Genomic DNA, 16,941 nt, shown 5'->3' on the forward strand with positions numbered 1-16,941 from the left:
AGCAAAATAAATAACAATGTAAATAACAATATGGGGATGAGGTAGTTGGGTGGGCTCATTACAGATGGGCTGTGTACAGGTGCAGTGATTGGTAAGCTGCTCTGACAACTGATGCTTAAAGTTAGTGAGGGAGATAAGTGTCTACAGCTTCAGAGATTTTTGCAGTTCGTTCCAGTCATTTGCAGCAGAGAACTGGAAGGAATGGCTAGAGGCCAATTGTAAAGTCTGCTATGATAACAAAACGTCAATTATAATTATAGTTAGGTGTCCTTATTTTTTGCCATGACAAGACGGTGTAAGTCATATGTCTTAGGCTACTGTGGTTGAATTCTCACCATAGAATTGGGCCTAACGTTACATATTGGAGATAAGTGAGGTATTGCAACGCCAGGGTTGTGGGTTCGATTCCCACAGGGGGGCCAGTATGAAAATAAATAAATAAATATATATATATATATATGCACTCACTAACTGTAAGTCGCTCTGGATAAGAGTGTCTACTAAAAATGTAAAGTGCTTTTTAATTGAAAAAATGAACAACACAATACACAAATCAGGCAAGATAAAATTACAAAAAACGACAGCCTACACAAAAATAACATAAATAAAATAATGCATAAAAAATGGCATTATAATATTCGACAGCACATATACTTTTTCTGTAACATTGCCTATGTAACTTGAAGGAATTTATATGTATAGTGCTTTTCACGACTTGTGGAGGACAAATGACGTCATTGTGAGGAACACCATTGGCAGGAAGAGAAGAGAGAGAAAAGGAAGGAACAGTCAGTCAGGTAAAGGTGTTGGCGGCAGGCAGCGCCCAGTCTATTGTCTATCTACGCTGCCTATTGTGAATATCCCTCAACCGAATCTGGAAAAAAAGACACCGATTTTTCTTCTTCGTTAAAACGGGTAAGTACGCTAGTTTGCAATTATTTACTTTCCAACTTCTCAGAGTGAAGAAGGCGACAGGCACGCGGAAATATTTAAAATGTTCTTCTGGCAGTGGAGTATGCCGTGTTTGCCAAATGCTAGTCAATAACTTACCTAATAAATCAGACCGTGATACCACAATCGGAATCGAAAGGGGGTCACCTAACCTGTATTTCAGTTAACAAAATAAGAAATGCTCTCATTTTTACCACAATCGTCCCTTTGAAAAGACAAATAGTATTCATAAATGCAATCATTCAGTCATCCATACACCATTTCTCCACATTAAAAGTAAAACAAAAATACAGTTGACATAAACATAACAATGCTCATTATTTCTAGCAGCTGTTTGAGGCAAAAAATCATACTATTTGGGATTATTTAAAAACCCAATATCAAAGAAGCTGTACTGGTATTTAAAGGTAGACAAATTGGAACTCGGGGGGGAAAAAAACGAGCTCCTAATCGGAAATATATTTTTTTATGGTCATCCATGTCGAGAACTTGAGCCTCTTTCTAGAGCTCTGACTTTCCGACCTGAAGAACACTGACTTCATAATTTTTTTTTAGTTCCCAGTTGTCTTGAAAGCACCATCAATTTCACAACAACTAAAGGCTTCCCGTCAGTGGCGGCCACTGATTGGCTGAATATTCGGGGGCGCAAGGTGGTTGGAGTTGTCATTAAAGCTGGATGACAGAAATGTAACCAACAGTATAAATACACCTATTTCACTTTTGCATTTCAAAAGCCGAATGACCACTGCTGCACATGCTGCCTCTGTTTTGAACAGATTAGATTATACCAAAGATGGTACAGTATCAGTTTATCACTTTCACGACTTTGGAGTAATAACATGTTCAACTACTTAAGACATTGGCTCGAATCTAGGTTGTGCATTTTTAGATTTAGAGAAAATTAACTAAGGAAGAATTGTTCACTTCTCTCATTGACTTCTCAAACGCAAGCGTTCCCGGAAGTCTCACGATGGTCCGCCTCTGGGTTTAGAAACTCTGTGATTATACTATTTAGAATGAGCAGCCAGTTTACAAATGAACGAGTGCACCAGGAAAAATGCAACAAGCAGCATACAGATGCAATAAGTGAAAACACATGATCTAACTGGGGATAGCTTGCTAACATGATGTCACAAAGCATGGTGCGCTAGTCAGTTAACTTTCATTCTGAAAGAACTGAATAGTTAGTCCGATATTAGTATAGAAAGACTTGAAATTGGCATGGGACCTAACTAGCTAGCAAGTTACCAGCTAGCTAGTTAGCTGCTTATCGAAGGTAAATAAGTGGTTAATTTGACCAAAAGATCGACAAAACTATTTCTCAATGATTCTCAATTACTGTAGCTGGCTAATTAATTTGATCATGCTTTGTGATACACCCATTTTTATGCTGTTTTAGTGTATACAACATGTCGCCCTGTCAGTAGAACCTGATGATGAAAAACATGGGGGGGAACAATTGGCCATGCTTTTTTGTCCTACCAGATCTGCGATGAGAAGGTCCAGGTCCCTGGCAGTCACTGAGGAGCAGAGTGGGAACTGAACAGCTTGTTTTGAAACATATTTTTGAAATGTACACATTTACCGGGCTTTTGAGCATTTAAAGCATAATCTGTGAATTATATAATATTGTTTAAAAAATATATATAGTAACTTATTTTTTTTTTACCAATCACAAGTGGGCCGCAGCCCCTAATGCCCTAATGGGCGGGCCGCCGCTGTATCCCAATCTGAAACAGTTCGGAACATATATTATGACTATGGTCATTTTTTGGGCTGTTCGGCAATCCGAAGTTCGTAGCCGAAGTCTACGCCCCTTCATCGGTCATCAGTAGGGATTCTTCAATGAAGTGTTTGTCATTCAAGGAGGATGACTCGTTTTCATGCACATTTTCATTGAGAAATACTGCACCAAACATCTTAGTTAGATGTAAAATTGCACGACTAAGATATCCTCTGCAAAAACGTCGAAATTAATGACAGATTTTTCCCCAGACACCAGTCGTGGGGTCAATACCAAGTGCATTTGACTGCTTGGCATATTGTTTACCCAGTAATTTATGTGAACTGATGTACATGTATTGTCTAATCCTTTTCTGTACAGTGAGTGTGTTGTCCTTCATGTGATTGAATCAAATTCTGCTTACTGACAATAGCAATATAAAGGTTGAGAATTAAATAAATAAATACACTGGAGACTGTAGTGAAGCTGACATGCAATCAATTACCATACAGTAAGAATCTTTGGACTCCATTTAATCACAATCTGTTACAATTCCATGTTGCACAATCACAAATAATAATGAGGAAGGTACAAGGGCACAAAGTAATGGCAACAACAGAGCATATGCTGAAAAAACACCTATGTTCTCATTCTAGTAGCCTATGCACTCACTACCTGGTTATGATCAACATGGCCCAAGGAATTAATATTCTGATAAGGAAATTAGATACCAGCACAAGCTCTAACATTTACAAGACTTGTTGATCATGTTCAGCTTCGTGTTGTCATCGGCAACAACAAAGGCGAATGCCATGTCTGCCATAGTCGCGTTTCCTAGAAACGGCAGAAGTTGACTGACTTGCTGTCGGTGCATATGTACCTCCCCTGACTTTACTCGTCGACGTCCGTCTACAGTCGACTACTTTGAGTATACCACTCAAACGCGCCCAACCTGTGCTGCTCCTGGCAATGTCATTTCGCTGAGTCTACCTTTTAACTTTACGGTTGTTTTACTTATTTTGCCGAAGGTTTATCTTAATTGGATTATTCATATTTGGGGGGGGGGGGATTGACCAAGAAATGTGTAATATAAACCCACTTATCTCTGATTTCCGAGTCATTTATATTATATGGTTAATCTGTGTTTTGTGCAATCATGTGACAGTAAGATTGTATCCTTATATCCAGAAATGAGAATTACACAAATGAAATAAATTGTCTGAGGATGGTGCTGGAACATCTGACATAAAAAGGGGACAGTTTGATGAAAAAACTAAGTAAAGTCACAAATCCAGGCATGTCCCATGATTGCGCAAAACACAGGGCCCTAATCATGTCAGTGCAACTGCATTGTATTGTTTTAATTTTTTCTTTAGGAATTCCTGCATGGAAAAACTCTGATATGCCTACATATGTTGCAGGGCTGGGTCAATTCAAATTCAAGGCAGTCAATTCAGGAAGTAAACTAAAAAAACAATTCAAAATGTGAAATGCATCTATTTTCAATGACTTCTCAATAAACTGAGGAGTAGAAGCTATAGTATTTATTTCAAACGTTTTTGAATATTACACTTAAATCACTTCCTGACTTGATTGCCTTCCATTGTAATTGACCCCAGCCCTGATCTGCTGGTCAACAGCTCTCCTGGATTAAAACAAGTCCTTCCTTATTCTCTCTTACTAACAGAATCATGATGAAAGAAGAGCTAGAAACGGCCAACCGGCCAGACAACACAGCCTTCACACAGCAGAGGCTCCCTGCTTGGCAGCCCATGCTGTCGGCTGGTATCGTCATCCCTGGGTTTGTGCTCATCGGCCTGGCATTCATTGGCATAGGTGTTGCCCTCTTCATCGCCTCCCAGAACATCACAGTGCTGGAGGTAAGAGCATAACTGGTCAAAAGTGACTCCTAGTTTCAGGACTTACGATACATTTATTTACCATTTGCATAACAATTTATATTGGCCAGTTGTATGTTCTCAATTTAGTTATGAAGTTCATCAACGTACCCTCAGAGTAGCTCTATTTTTACTAGTTCAAATTAGACACAGCCTGTAACTCTCTTTAGTTACTCGTGTACATCTTCTACTTGAATGTTACTCTTGCTATCTGTTCAAGCTCGTTTACTAGCTAATTCGGTCTTGGCAGGATGAAGGTGATAGTATCTGGCATACAACACAATGGAGGTGTGAGTTGTGGTTGTATGGTGATAGGTGCTGATCAATATTTGATGCAAGGCTTCATGTTGACACAGAGGGATTACACCGGAGTAGAGACCGTCTCGGACTGCTACAAGTGCTCTAACCCCAGCGTCAAGAACTGTACGTGCAAACTGGATTTCTCTCTCTCCAATCTGTTTGAGGTAACGTGCCATCGGTACTCTCCTTCGCTTATTTAAGTTATCACAGTAATGTGAGGTCTGCTCATTACATCTAGTACAGAGCTGGTTCTAACAAACTATTTGTTCTTCAGGGTCCTGTGTTTTTCTACTATGGTCTGTCCAACTACTTTCAGAGCCAACGTGCATATGGGGCTTCAAAAGATGAATACCAGCTCTCAGGAGATCTTGACTACTTCAAGGTGAGAAGATATGTGAATGTGTGGCAAATTATCTAAGAACAGCCTCAAATGTTGTGACGGACAGCTATCACCAACTGTTTTCCCCTCTTTCTTGCAGACACCTAATTCTGCATGCTCTCCCTATCAGTATGATGCCAACAACAACCCAATTGTGCCCTGTGGATCATTAGCAAACAGCATGTTCAATGGTACAAGGCCCATAATTCATTAATCGTAACTCTAGTAGAACGTTTTGTAACACGCTACACTTGGGGTAAATGTTCTGTTCAACATTGTCCAATAATTACATCTCTGCATTGTTTTTTTGAAAGACACCTTTAAGCTCTATCAGATGGTCAATGGGACCAAGAAGCTTGTTCCCTTTGATGGAAAAGGAATAGCATGGTGGACTGACTACAACATCAAATACAGGAACCCATCTGTTACCCCTCTAAAGAACGCATTCAATGGTAATAATTTCAATCCAGAGACCATGACATTAATGTATACGGTGACATCCTAATTTGAGATGCCTAATCATTAATACCCTACATCCACATGTCTTAACACACTGACCTAGAAGTTGGATGTTACATTGACTTTCATTTGCTTTCCTCACGTAGGTACTGTGAAGCCACCCTTTTGGTCCAAGCCGGCCTATGAGCTGGACACCTCTGACCCATCCAACAACGGCTTTGTGAACCAGGACTTCCTGGTGTGGATGAGAAGGGCTGCCCTGCCAGACTTCAGGAAGCTGTATCGACGAATCACAGAGGGCGACTACGCCAGTGGCCTACCTGCAGGGAACTACTCCCTTGAAATCGCCTACAGTATCCTTCATTACAATATGTATAGGTCTATGGAAATGTCAATAAGTCAGTGGGAGTGTGTGAAGGGGCGCAGGCTTTATGAAGCGTGGGTTCGATTCCCACGGGAGGCCAGTATGAAAACAAAAAATTGTATACACTCACTAACTCTGGATAAGAGCGTCTGCTAAATGACTAAAATGTAATGTTCTGTTATTATGTACGGAATGACAGATGATTCAAACATTACAATGTCATGTTATGTAATTCAATAATCACTCCCGTAAATTCATAAGCTCTTATTTCATTCTAATCCAATTGTCATTTCCACTCACTCATTCATCAGAGAGAACATTAACTGCATTTTGATGCTATTACTCCAGCTAAATACAGACAACTGTAATAATGTGTTTTTTACTCTGCTCGGAGTGACTTGTATTCCACTCCCATGGGGCTAGTGTCTCGTGTTACAACAGTTTATTGCTCAATGGTTTACCCCTGCATTTCAGCTCAACTGGTCTTACCAGTTAGGTGGGACTCTGCTTTTCAAACAGAAGAGAATGGGAGACAATACTACCATGACGTGGTAGTTCTTGGGCCTTGGAAAAAAGCAGATGCTAGGGAAAGAGTACATTTTTCGATGCAAATATTGCCAACGGTGTCTAATTTGTATGGTCACTCTCAAATGACACTCTTCTATGTCCTGTTCGACCTTAACACACTCCTTCTCCAGACTATCCCGTGTTGAGCTTTGGCGGGAGGAAGAAGGTGGTCTTCAGCAACGTGTCCTGGATGGGCGGAAAGAACCAGTTCTTGGGCATCGCATACCTGGTGGTTGGATCTCTGTGTGTTGTCATGTCGATGGTCATGCTCATTGTGTATGCCAAGTTCAAGTTCCCTGAGGATGATAAATGATCGGGCTCCATTTTCTAATGTTGGTGGAAGGTCACTCATATGGATGTGTTCTTAGAGTCCAGTTTCTGACCTGACATTTTAGTGCTCAGTCATTAGCTGGGTAAATTAATCACTTTAAATGACTTGATTATACTGCCATGTCTGTCCAATTTTGCATCTCATTGAGAGAATTATGATTTAGTGGGAGAGTTGATTGAGGGCTCTTTGCATAGTTCATTAAGGATTTTAGTTAAGAGGTGAGTGAGGTCAAGTTGGACATTTTAAAGTCTAAAAGCGGTGTAATTTGATACTAATTGGATACTCTGGGAAAAGCTGCATTTGAATCTTCTTGTATAGTTTTAAGACCTTAGGATGAAAAAGCCATTCATAAAAACCTATTTCTGTTGCATTACATCACATTGGTAACTGCAACTTTTATCATGGGCCATAAAAGCCCAATCTGTTCAAACTGTTTGTTATAGATTTCTGAAAACTAGAGGATAATTTACAAACGTGGAGTGATCGTTCTTTTTTGACAGGACATGTAAGCCATAGAATTGTATTGCCATTCGGTATTGGATAAAAATGTAGAATTGATGTATCTGAAATGTTTTGCTGTAACCATTTATAATGGGAATATGTCTCAGGGCTGTATAGGCTGCACATAACTGAACATCCTCTTTTTAAAAAATGTTGTTTTTATTGCAGTATGTTTCTTGTAATGGAATTTTGAAAATTCATTGATGGTGAATTTTCATTGAAGTTGTTTTAATAAATGCACAACTTGAGGAATGAACTGATAGCTCTCTGCCATCCCTTTTGTTGAGTTGATATGGAATTGAGGTTGCATCATCAATGATTGTCAAAGAAGGCTCTCCCAGTTCCATGGTTTTGTCACAATTACAGCTCTGACTGGAATGTTGCCAAAGATTCTATGCTCAGTTTTATACATTCTACATTTCTAATGCCTGTGTCAGCTTCACTGTGTGTGGTTTAATCTGGTAAAGATGGCCTTTTCTATATGGCCCTTTTCCAGTCCTCCACCCCCCAAAAATTCAATTTTCCCCAGCCTTCCGGCATGGGCAACGGTTGGAATAGATATAACTCCAGAGGAACTTGCTGCATTTTTCAGACCCAGTGCCAGTGGGATTAGCCTAGTTTTCAGTGCAATAGAACCTGTGCTCCCGTACCTGCTAGTGATCTCCTTGGCATTTGTTGCCTTTAATACTCTTTACAGAATATACAAGAGGAAGCTGATCAAGACATTACTGGTAAGTAACATTATTACCCACTTTCACATCAGGGCAACATTTAGATTTTTGAGAAACATAACTAGATATGTAAGTCCTCTATATTGGTGCTTGTCGAGGTTTAGTCCCAGGAAAGCTGGTTGTAGGAATATCTGGCCCAAAACACTGAGGAATACTAAGGATTTAACTTATCAAAATGGTGGTAAAAAAAATCATCTCTGAAATGTGTTTTTCCTGCAGAAGAAGTTGGATGTGCATTACACATCCGCCATGCTGTCAGAGCATCTCCAACAACTGAAGGGCGTGGAGGTGAGGCTGCTAGCCCTGGAGAAGAAGCTTCAGGCGATGGATGAGGAACGTAGGAGACGGGGGAAAGCACCTCGAAATAACAGGGGCCGAGAACTAACCCGCTGTGACGCTGTGGAATCTTCCTCATGTTGCTGCTCATCAGGAGAGAGTGAAGACGAGGGCAACCACTCGGCAGCGCTGACAACCAGCACTCGGGAGCGCTGACAACGAGACAGGACTTGGAGCCTGTTCTGTTCTTAAAATATAACTCAGTTCTGAACTAAATTTTGCCGCCTTGTGTCTTGATACACCTGTTTGTTTTAAGAAAACTGTTAAGGTTAGAAGAATTAGAAAATTGTTTAATTCATTATTTAAGATGCACTGTGTTTGATACATTTGTTTTGATGAGCACACCAGGGTGCTATTTTCACAAATGATTCATTTTCAAAGTTGGTATAGTTGTCATTTGGCAGTCATGATGCAATCATGGTACATATGATGTAATAATGGGGCTGCTGAGCTGGTCTGAGGCTGCACTGGCTCAGGCCCTCATTCTTTACTCAGACACGATTGGATACACATCTCTGGCCTCCAAAGATAAGAACACAGAGCTGTTTTATGAGCTACTTCATTATCTGAAGATGGTCTGTGTTGATATTGGCGTGGAGTACTGCAAACACCCAACCTGGTCAAGGGTTGGGATGGAGATCACACCTGATGAGCTGAGAAAGGTGGTGGAGAGCAAGGAGTATGACACCTCCTTCTTGGACATGGCCCTGCACGACTTCGGCTGCATGATCCTGGCCCTCAGCATGGCCTTTCTGGTCATCTCCATGATTTACCTGTGGATCAGCTGGAAGAAGAGCCCTGGACAGATTGGTGAATAGTTACTCTTAGTCAATTTATGAATTTTGTTAATTATTTTTGGTGGTAATAAAATCTCTGCCCTAGTTTTACATATGGTCTACATTGAAAATGTGCACTGCTGTGTACTTGCCTACATTGCTTACATACAGTGGGGGGAAAAAGGTATTTAGTCAGCCACCAATTGTGCAAGTTCTCCCACTTAAAAAGATGAGAGAGGCCTGTAATTTTCATCATAGGTACACGTCAACTATGACAGACAAAATGAGAAAATAAAATCCCAAAATCACATTGTAGGATTTTTTATGAATTTATTTGCAAATTATGGTGGAAAATAAGTATTTGGTCACCTACAAACAAGCAAGATTTCTGGCTCTCACAGACCTGTAACTTCTTCTTTAAGAGGCTCCTCTGTCCTCCACTCGTTACCTGTATTAATGGCACCTGTTTGAACTTGTTATCAGTATAAAAGACACCTGTCCACAACCTCAAACAGTCACACTCCAAACTCCACTATGGCCAAGACCAAAGAGCTGTCAAAGGACACCAGAAACAAAATTGCAGACCTGCACCAGGCTGGGAAGACTGAATCTACAATAGGTAAGCAGCTTGGTTTGAAGAAATCAACTGTGGGAGCAATTATTAGGAAATGGAAGACATAAAAGACCACTGATAATCTCCCTCGATCTGGGGCTCCACGCAAGATCTCACCCCGTGGGGTCAAAATGATCACAAGAACGGTGAGCAAAAATCCCAGAACCACACGGGGGGACCTAGTGAATGACCTGCAGAGAGCTGGGACCAAAGTAACAAAGCCTACCATCAGTAACACACTACGCCGCCAGGGACTCAAATCCTGCAGGGCCAGACGTGTCCCCCTGCTTAAGCCAGTACATGTCCAGGCCCGTCTGAAGTTTGCTAGAGTGCATTTGGATGATCCAGAAGAGGATTGGGAGAATGTCATATGGTCAGATGAAACCAAAATATAACTTTTTGGTAAAAACTCAACTCGTCGTGTTTGGAGGACAAAGAATGCTGAGTTGCATCCAAAGAACACCATACCTACTGTGAAGCATGGGGGTGGAAACATCATGCTTTGGGGCTGTTTTTCTGCGAAGGGACCAGGACGACTGATGCGTGTAAAGGAAAGAATGAATGGGGCCATGTATCGTGAGATTTTGAGTGAAAACCTCCTTCCATCAGCAAGGGCATTGAAGATTAAACGTGGCTGGGTCTTTCAGCATGACAATGATCCCAAACACACCGCCCGGGCAACGAAGGAGTGGCTTCGTAAGAAGCATTTCAAGGTCCTGGAGTGGCCTAGCCAGTCTCCCGATCTCAACCCCATAGAAAATCTTTGGAGGGAGTTGAAAGTCCGTGTTGCCCAACGACAGCCCCAAAACATCACTGCTCTAGAGGAGATTTGCATGGAGGAATAGTCCAAAATACCAGCAACAGTGTGTGAAAACCTTGTGAAGACTTACAGAAAACGTTTGACCTGTGTCATTGCCAACAAAGGGTATATAACAAAGTATTGAGAAACTTTTGTTATTGACCAAATACTTATTTTCCACCATAATTTGCAAATAAATTCATAAAAAATCCTACAATGTGATTTTCTGGATTTTTTTTTCTCATTTTGTCTGTCATAGTTGACGTGTACCTATGATGAAAATTACAGGCCTCACTCATCTTTTTAAGTGGGGGAACTTGCACAATTGGTGGCTGACTAAATACTTTTTTTCCCCACTGTAGCTTACAAAGGCCTGGTACAGGTTGGAGAAAAGTCCTAAAATCATACTGCTCTCTATGTATTTCTATGTTACTGTTTTTTGAAGGACACATTTTTGTTTTTTGAATGTATGTCTGGCAACATTTCTGTTAGGGCAAAGGAGGATTCCTCCAGTGCAAAGGCAACATGCAGAAGCTGCACCAGGGATTTGAGTTGCAGGAGCAGGTCCTGCTCAAGATGGATGGCATGGAGCAGCGCATGGTTTCCCTGGAGGGTTTCCTCAGGTCCGGAGGAGATCCAAAGGCGACGGCAAACAGGAGGCCGCTGACAAGTACAGAGACGCCTCGGGCTTCTCTGACGGCTCCGACTAATCCCTGATTAACCGCGCAACACCTGAAGACACGGTTTATGGACACTGATTTATGGACACTGTTTTATGGCTACTGATTTTTTTATTCTGTTTTATGGACACTGTTAGTGCATTTAGTAAAATAAGCATTTTAAAAGCATTTCAGAAGATAGCCCTATTTGGTAAAAGACTAAGTCCATATTATGGAAAGAACAGCTCAAATAAGCAAAGAGAAACGACAGTCTATCATTACTTTAAGACATGAAGGATAGTCAATACGGAACATTTCAAGAACTTTGAACGTTTCTTCAAGTGCAGTCGCAAAAACCATCAAGCGCTATGATGAAACTGGCTCTCATGAGGACCTCCACAGGAATGGAAGACCCAGAGTTACCTCTGCTGCAGAGGATACGTTAATTAGAGTTACCAGCCTCAGAAATGGCAGCCCAAATAAATGCTTCACAGAGTTCAAGTCACAGACACATCTCAACATCAACTGTTCAAAAGAGTGTGTGAATCAGGCCTTCATGGTCGAATTGCTGCAAAGAAACCACTACTAAAGGACACCAATAAGAAGAAGAGACTTGCTTGGGCCAAGAAACATGAGCAATGGACATTAGACCGGTGGAAATTTGTCCTTTGGTCTGGAGTCCAAATTTGAGATTTTTGGTTCCAACCGCTGTGTCTTTGAGAGACGCGGTGTGGGTGAACGGATGATCTCCGCATGTGTAATTCCCACTGTAAAGCATGGAGGAGGAGGTGTTATGGTGTGGGGGTGCTTTTCTGGTGACACTGTCTGTGATTTATTTAGAATTCAAGGCACACTTAACCAGCATGGCTACCAAATCAAATAACATTTTATTTGTCACATACACGTGTTTAGCAGATGTTATAGCGGTTGTAGCGAAATGCTTGTGCTTCTAGCTCCGACAGTGCAGTAATATCTAACAATTTCACAACATATACCCAATACACACAAAACGAGTAAGGAATGGGATTTAAGAATATATACATACAGTGGGGAAAAAAAGTATTTAGTCAGCCACCAATTGTGCAAGTTCTCCCACTTAAAAAGATGAGAGAGGCCTGTCATTTTCATCATAGGTACACGTCAACTATGACAGACAAATTGAGAAAAAAAAATCCAGAAAATCACATTGTAGGATTTTTTATGAATTTATTTGCAAATGATGGTGGAAAATAAGTATTTGGTCACCTACAAACAAGTAAGATTTCTGTCTCTCACAGACCTGTAACTTCTTCTTTAAGAGGCTCCTCTGTCCTCCACTCGTTACCTGTATTAATGGCACCTGTTTGAACTTGTTATCAGTATAAAAGACACCTGTCCACAACCTCAAACAGTCACACTCCAAACTCCACTATGGCCAAGACCAAAGAGCTGTCAAAGGACACCAGAAACAAAATTGTAGACCTGCACCAGGCTGGGAAGACTGAATCTGCAATAGGTAAGCAGCTTGGTTTGAAGAAATCAACTGTGGGAGCAATTGTTAGGAAATGGAAGACATACAAGACCACTGATAATCTCCCTCGATCTAGGGCTCCACGCAAGATCTCACCCCGTGGGGTCAAAATGATCACAAGAACGGTGAGCAAAAATCCCAGAACCACACGGGGGGACCTAGTGAATGACCTGCAGAGAGCTGGGACCAAAGTTACAAAGCCTACCATCAGTAACACACTACGCCGCCAGGGACTCAAATCCTGCAGTGCAAGACGTGTCCCCCTGCTTAAGCCAGTACATGTCCAGGCCCGTCTGAAGTTTGCTAGAGTGCATTTGGATGATCCAGAAGAGGATTGGGAGAATGTCATATGGTCAGATGAAACCAAAATAGAACTTTTTGGTAAAAACTCAACTCGTCGTGTTTGGAGGACAAAGAATGCTGAGTTGCATCCAAATAACACCATACCTACTGTGAAGCATGGGGGTGGAAACATCATGCTTTGGGGCTGTTTTTCTGCAAAGGGACCAGGACAACTGATCCGTGTAAAGGAAAGAATGAATGGGGCCATGTATCGTGAGATTTTGAGTGAAAACCTCCTTCCATCAGCAAGGGCATTGAAGATGAAACGTGGCTGGGTCTTTCAGCATGACAATGATTTCAAACACACCGCCCGGGCAACGAAGGAGTGGCTTCGTAAGAAGCATTTCAAGGTCCTGGAGTGGCCTAGCCAGTCTCCAGATCTCAACCCCATAGAAAATCTTTGGAGGGAGTTGAAAGTCCGTGTTGCCCAGCGACAGCCCTAAAACATCACTGCTCTAGAGGAGATCTGCATGGAGGAATGGGCCAAAATACCAGCAACAGTGTGTGAAAACCTTGTGAAGACTTACAGAAAATGTTTGACCTGTGTCATTGCCAACAAAGGGTATATAACAAAGTATTGAGAAACTTTTATTATTGACCAAATACTTATTTTCCACCATAATTTGCAAATAAATTCATAAAAAATCCTACAATGTGATTTTCTGGAAATTTTTTCCTCATTTTGTCTGTCATAGTTGACGTGTACCTATGATGAAAATTACAGGCCTCTCTCATCTTTTTAAGTGGGAGAACTTGCACAATTGGTGACTGACTAAATACTTTTTTTCCCCACTGTATATGGACAAGCAATGACAGAGCGGCATGGACTAAGATACAAAAGAATATTATAGAATAGAATGCAGTATATACATATGAGATGAGTAGTGCAAGATATGTAAACATTATTAAAGTGACTAGTGTTCCATTTCTTAAAGTGGCCAGTGATTTCAATAGGCAGCAGCAGCCTCTAATGTGCTAGTGATGGCTATTTAACAGTCTGATGGCCTTGAGATAGAAGCTGTTTTTCATTCTCTCGGTCCCAGTTTTGATGCACCTATACTGACCTCGCCTTCTCCTGAGGTTGAAGAGGCTCTGTTGCGCCTTCTTCACCACACTGCCTGCGTGGGTGGACCATTTCAGTTTGTCAGTGATGTGTACGCCAAGGAACTTGAAGCTTTCCACCTTCTCCACTGCAGTCCCGTCGATGTGGATAGGGGGGTGCACCCTCTGCTGTTTCCTGAAGTCCACGATCATCTCCTTTGTTTTGTTAATGTTGAGTGAGAGGTTATTTTCCTGGCACCAGACTCCCAGAGCCCTCATCTCCTCCCTGTAGGCGGTCTCGTCAATGTTGGTAATCAAGCCTTCTACTGTTGTGTTGTCTGCAAACTTGATGGTTGAGTTGGAGGCGTGCTTGGCCACGCAGTCATGGGTGGACAGGGAGTACAGGAGGGGGCTGAGCACGCACCCTTGTGGGGCCCCAGTGTTGAGGATCAGCGAAGTGGGGATGTTGTTTCATACCTTCACCACCTGGGGACGGCCCGTCAGGAAGTCCAGGATCCCGTTGCACAGGGCGGGGTTCAGACCCAGGGCCTCGAGCTTAATGATGAGCTTGGAGGGTACTATGGTGTTGAATGCTGAGCTATAGTCAATGAACAGCATTCTTACATAGGTATTCCTCTTGTCCTGATGGGATAGGGCAGTGTGCATTGTGATGGCGATTGCATCGTCTGTGGATCTATTGGGGCGGTAAGCAAATTGAAGTGGGTCTAGGGTGACAGGTAAGGTAGAGGTGATATGATCCTTGACTAGTCTCTCAAAGCACTTCATGATGACAGAGGTGAGTGCTACAGGGAGATAGTCATTTAGTTCAGTTACCTTTGCTTTCTTGGGTACAGGAACAATGGTGGCCATCTTGAAGCATGTGGGAACAACAGACTGGGAAAGGGAGAGATTGAATATGTCCATGAACACACCAGCCAGCTGGTCTGCGCATGCTCTGAGGACACGGCTAGGGATGCCGTCTGGGCCGGCAGCCCTGCGGGAGTTAACATGCTTAAATGTCTTAATCACGTCGGCCATGGAGAAGGAGAGGCCACAGTCCTTGGTAGTGGGCCTCGTCAGTGGCACTGTGTTATCCTCAAAGCGGGCGAAGAAGGTGTTTAGCTTGTCTGGAAGCGAGACGACGGTGTCGGCGACGTGGCTGGTTTTATTTTTGTAGTCCGTGGTTGTCTGTAGACCCTGCCACATACGTCTCGTGTCTGAGCCGTTGAATTGCAACTCCACTTTGTCTCTATACTGATGTTTTGCCAGTTTAATTGCCATGCGGAATGAGTAGCTACACTGTTTGTATTCTGCCATATTCCCAGTCACCTTGCCATGGATGAATGCGGTGGTTCACGCTTTCAGATTTGCGCGAATGCTGCCGTCTATCCACGGTTTCTGGTTAGGGTAGGTTTTAATAGTCACAGTGTGCACAACATCACCTATACACTTCCTGATAAACTCAGTCACCGTTTCAGTGTATATGGCTAAATTATTTTCGGAAGCTACCCGGAACATATCCCAGTCCGCGTGATCAAAACAATCTTGAAGCGTGGATTCTGATTGGTCAGACCAGCGTTGAATAGTCCTTAGCACGGGTACTTCCTGTTTGAGTTTCTGCCTATAGGAAGGGAGAAGCAAAATGGAGTCGTGGTCAGATTTGCCGAAAGGAGGGCGCGGGAGGGCCTTATAACCATCCCGGAAGTTTGAATAGCAATGGTCGAGGATATTAACAGTCGATATGTTGATAGAACTTCGGCAGCCTAGTCCTCAAATTTGCTTTGTTAAAATCCCCGGCTACAATGCAGCCTCAGGATATGTGGTTTCCAGTTTGCATAAGGTCCAGTGAAGTTCTTGGAGGGCCGTCGTGGTATCGGCTTGAGGGGGGATATACACGGCCGTGACTATAACCAAATAAAATTATCTTGGGAGATAATACGGTCGGCATTTGATTGTGAGATATTCTAGGTCGGGTGAACAGAAGGACTCGAGTTCCTCTATGTTACTACAATTACACCACGAGTCGTTAATCATGAAACACACACCTCCACCCTTCTGCTTCCCAGAGATATATTTATTCCTGTCTGCGCGATGAACTGAGAACCCATCTGGCTGGACCGATTTCGACAGAATATCCCAAGAGAGCCATGTTTCCGTGAAACTGAGTATGTTACAGGCCTTGATGTCTCTCTGGAAAGAAATCCTTGCCCATAGTTCGTCGACTTTGTTAACCAAAGATTGAACATTAGCGAGTAGAATAATTGGAAGCGGTGGGTGGTGTGCATGCCTCCTAAGTCGGACCAGCAGGCTGCTCCGAGTGCCTCTCCTCCGCCAGCGATGTTTTGGGTCAGCTGCTGGAATCAGTTCAGTTGCCCTGGGGAGAGCAAACAAAGGATCTGCTTCTTCTGGTCGTAATGCTGGTGAGTTACCGCCACTCTGATATCCAGTAGTTTTTCCCGGCTGTATGTAATGATGCAAAACACTTTGAGCTAATAATGTAAAAAATAATACATAAAAAAACAAAATACTGCAAAGTTTCCTAAGAGCTAGTCGCGAGGCCACAGCATTCTGCAGCGATACGCCATCCCATCTGGTTTGGCTTAGTGGGACTATCATTTGTTTTTCAACAGGACAATGACCCAACACACCTCCAGGCTGTGT

General features: G+C 42.4%; 1 protein-coding gene across 1 annotated transcript; it reads left to right on the top strand.

Moving 5' to 3' along the window:
• Positions 1-751: 751 nt before the first annotated feature.
• Positions 752-7,769, top strand: LOC311145939 (cell cycle control protein 50B-like). Its single transcript, XM_084182342.1, has 8 exons — positions 752-915; positions 4,362-4,554; positions 4,929-5,036; positions 5,147-5,254; positions 5,352-5,442; positions 5,566-5,703; positions 5,857-6,063; positions 6,773-7,769. Exons 2-8 carry the CDS (start codon positions 4,366-4,368, stop codon positions 6,952-6,954), a joined length of 1,023 nt encoding a protein of 340 aa, XP_084038468.1. The 5' UTR covers positions 752-915; positions 4,362-4,365; the 3' UTR covers positions 6,955-7,769.
• The last annotated feature ends 9,172 nt before the right edge of the window (positions 7,770-16,941 follow it).

This window comes from Coregonus lavaretus (genome assembly GCF_964263955.1).
Source record: "Coregonus lavaretus genome assembly, chromosome: 18".
NCBI lineage: Eukaryota > Metazoa > Chordata > Actinopteri > Salmoniformes > Salmonidae > Coregonus > Coregonus lavaretus.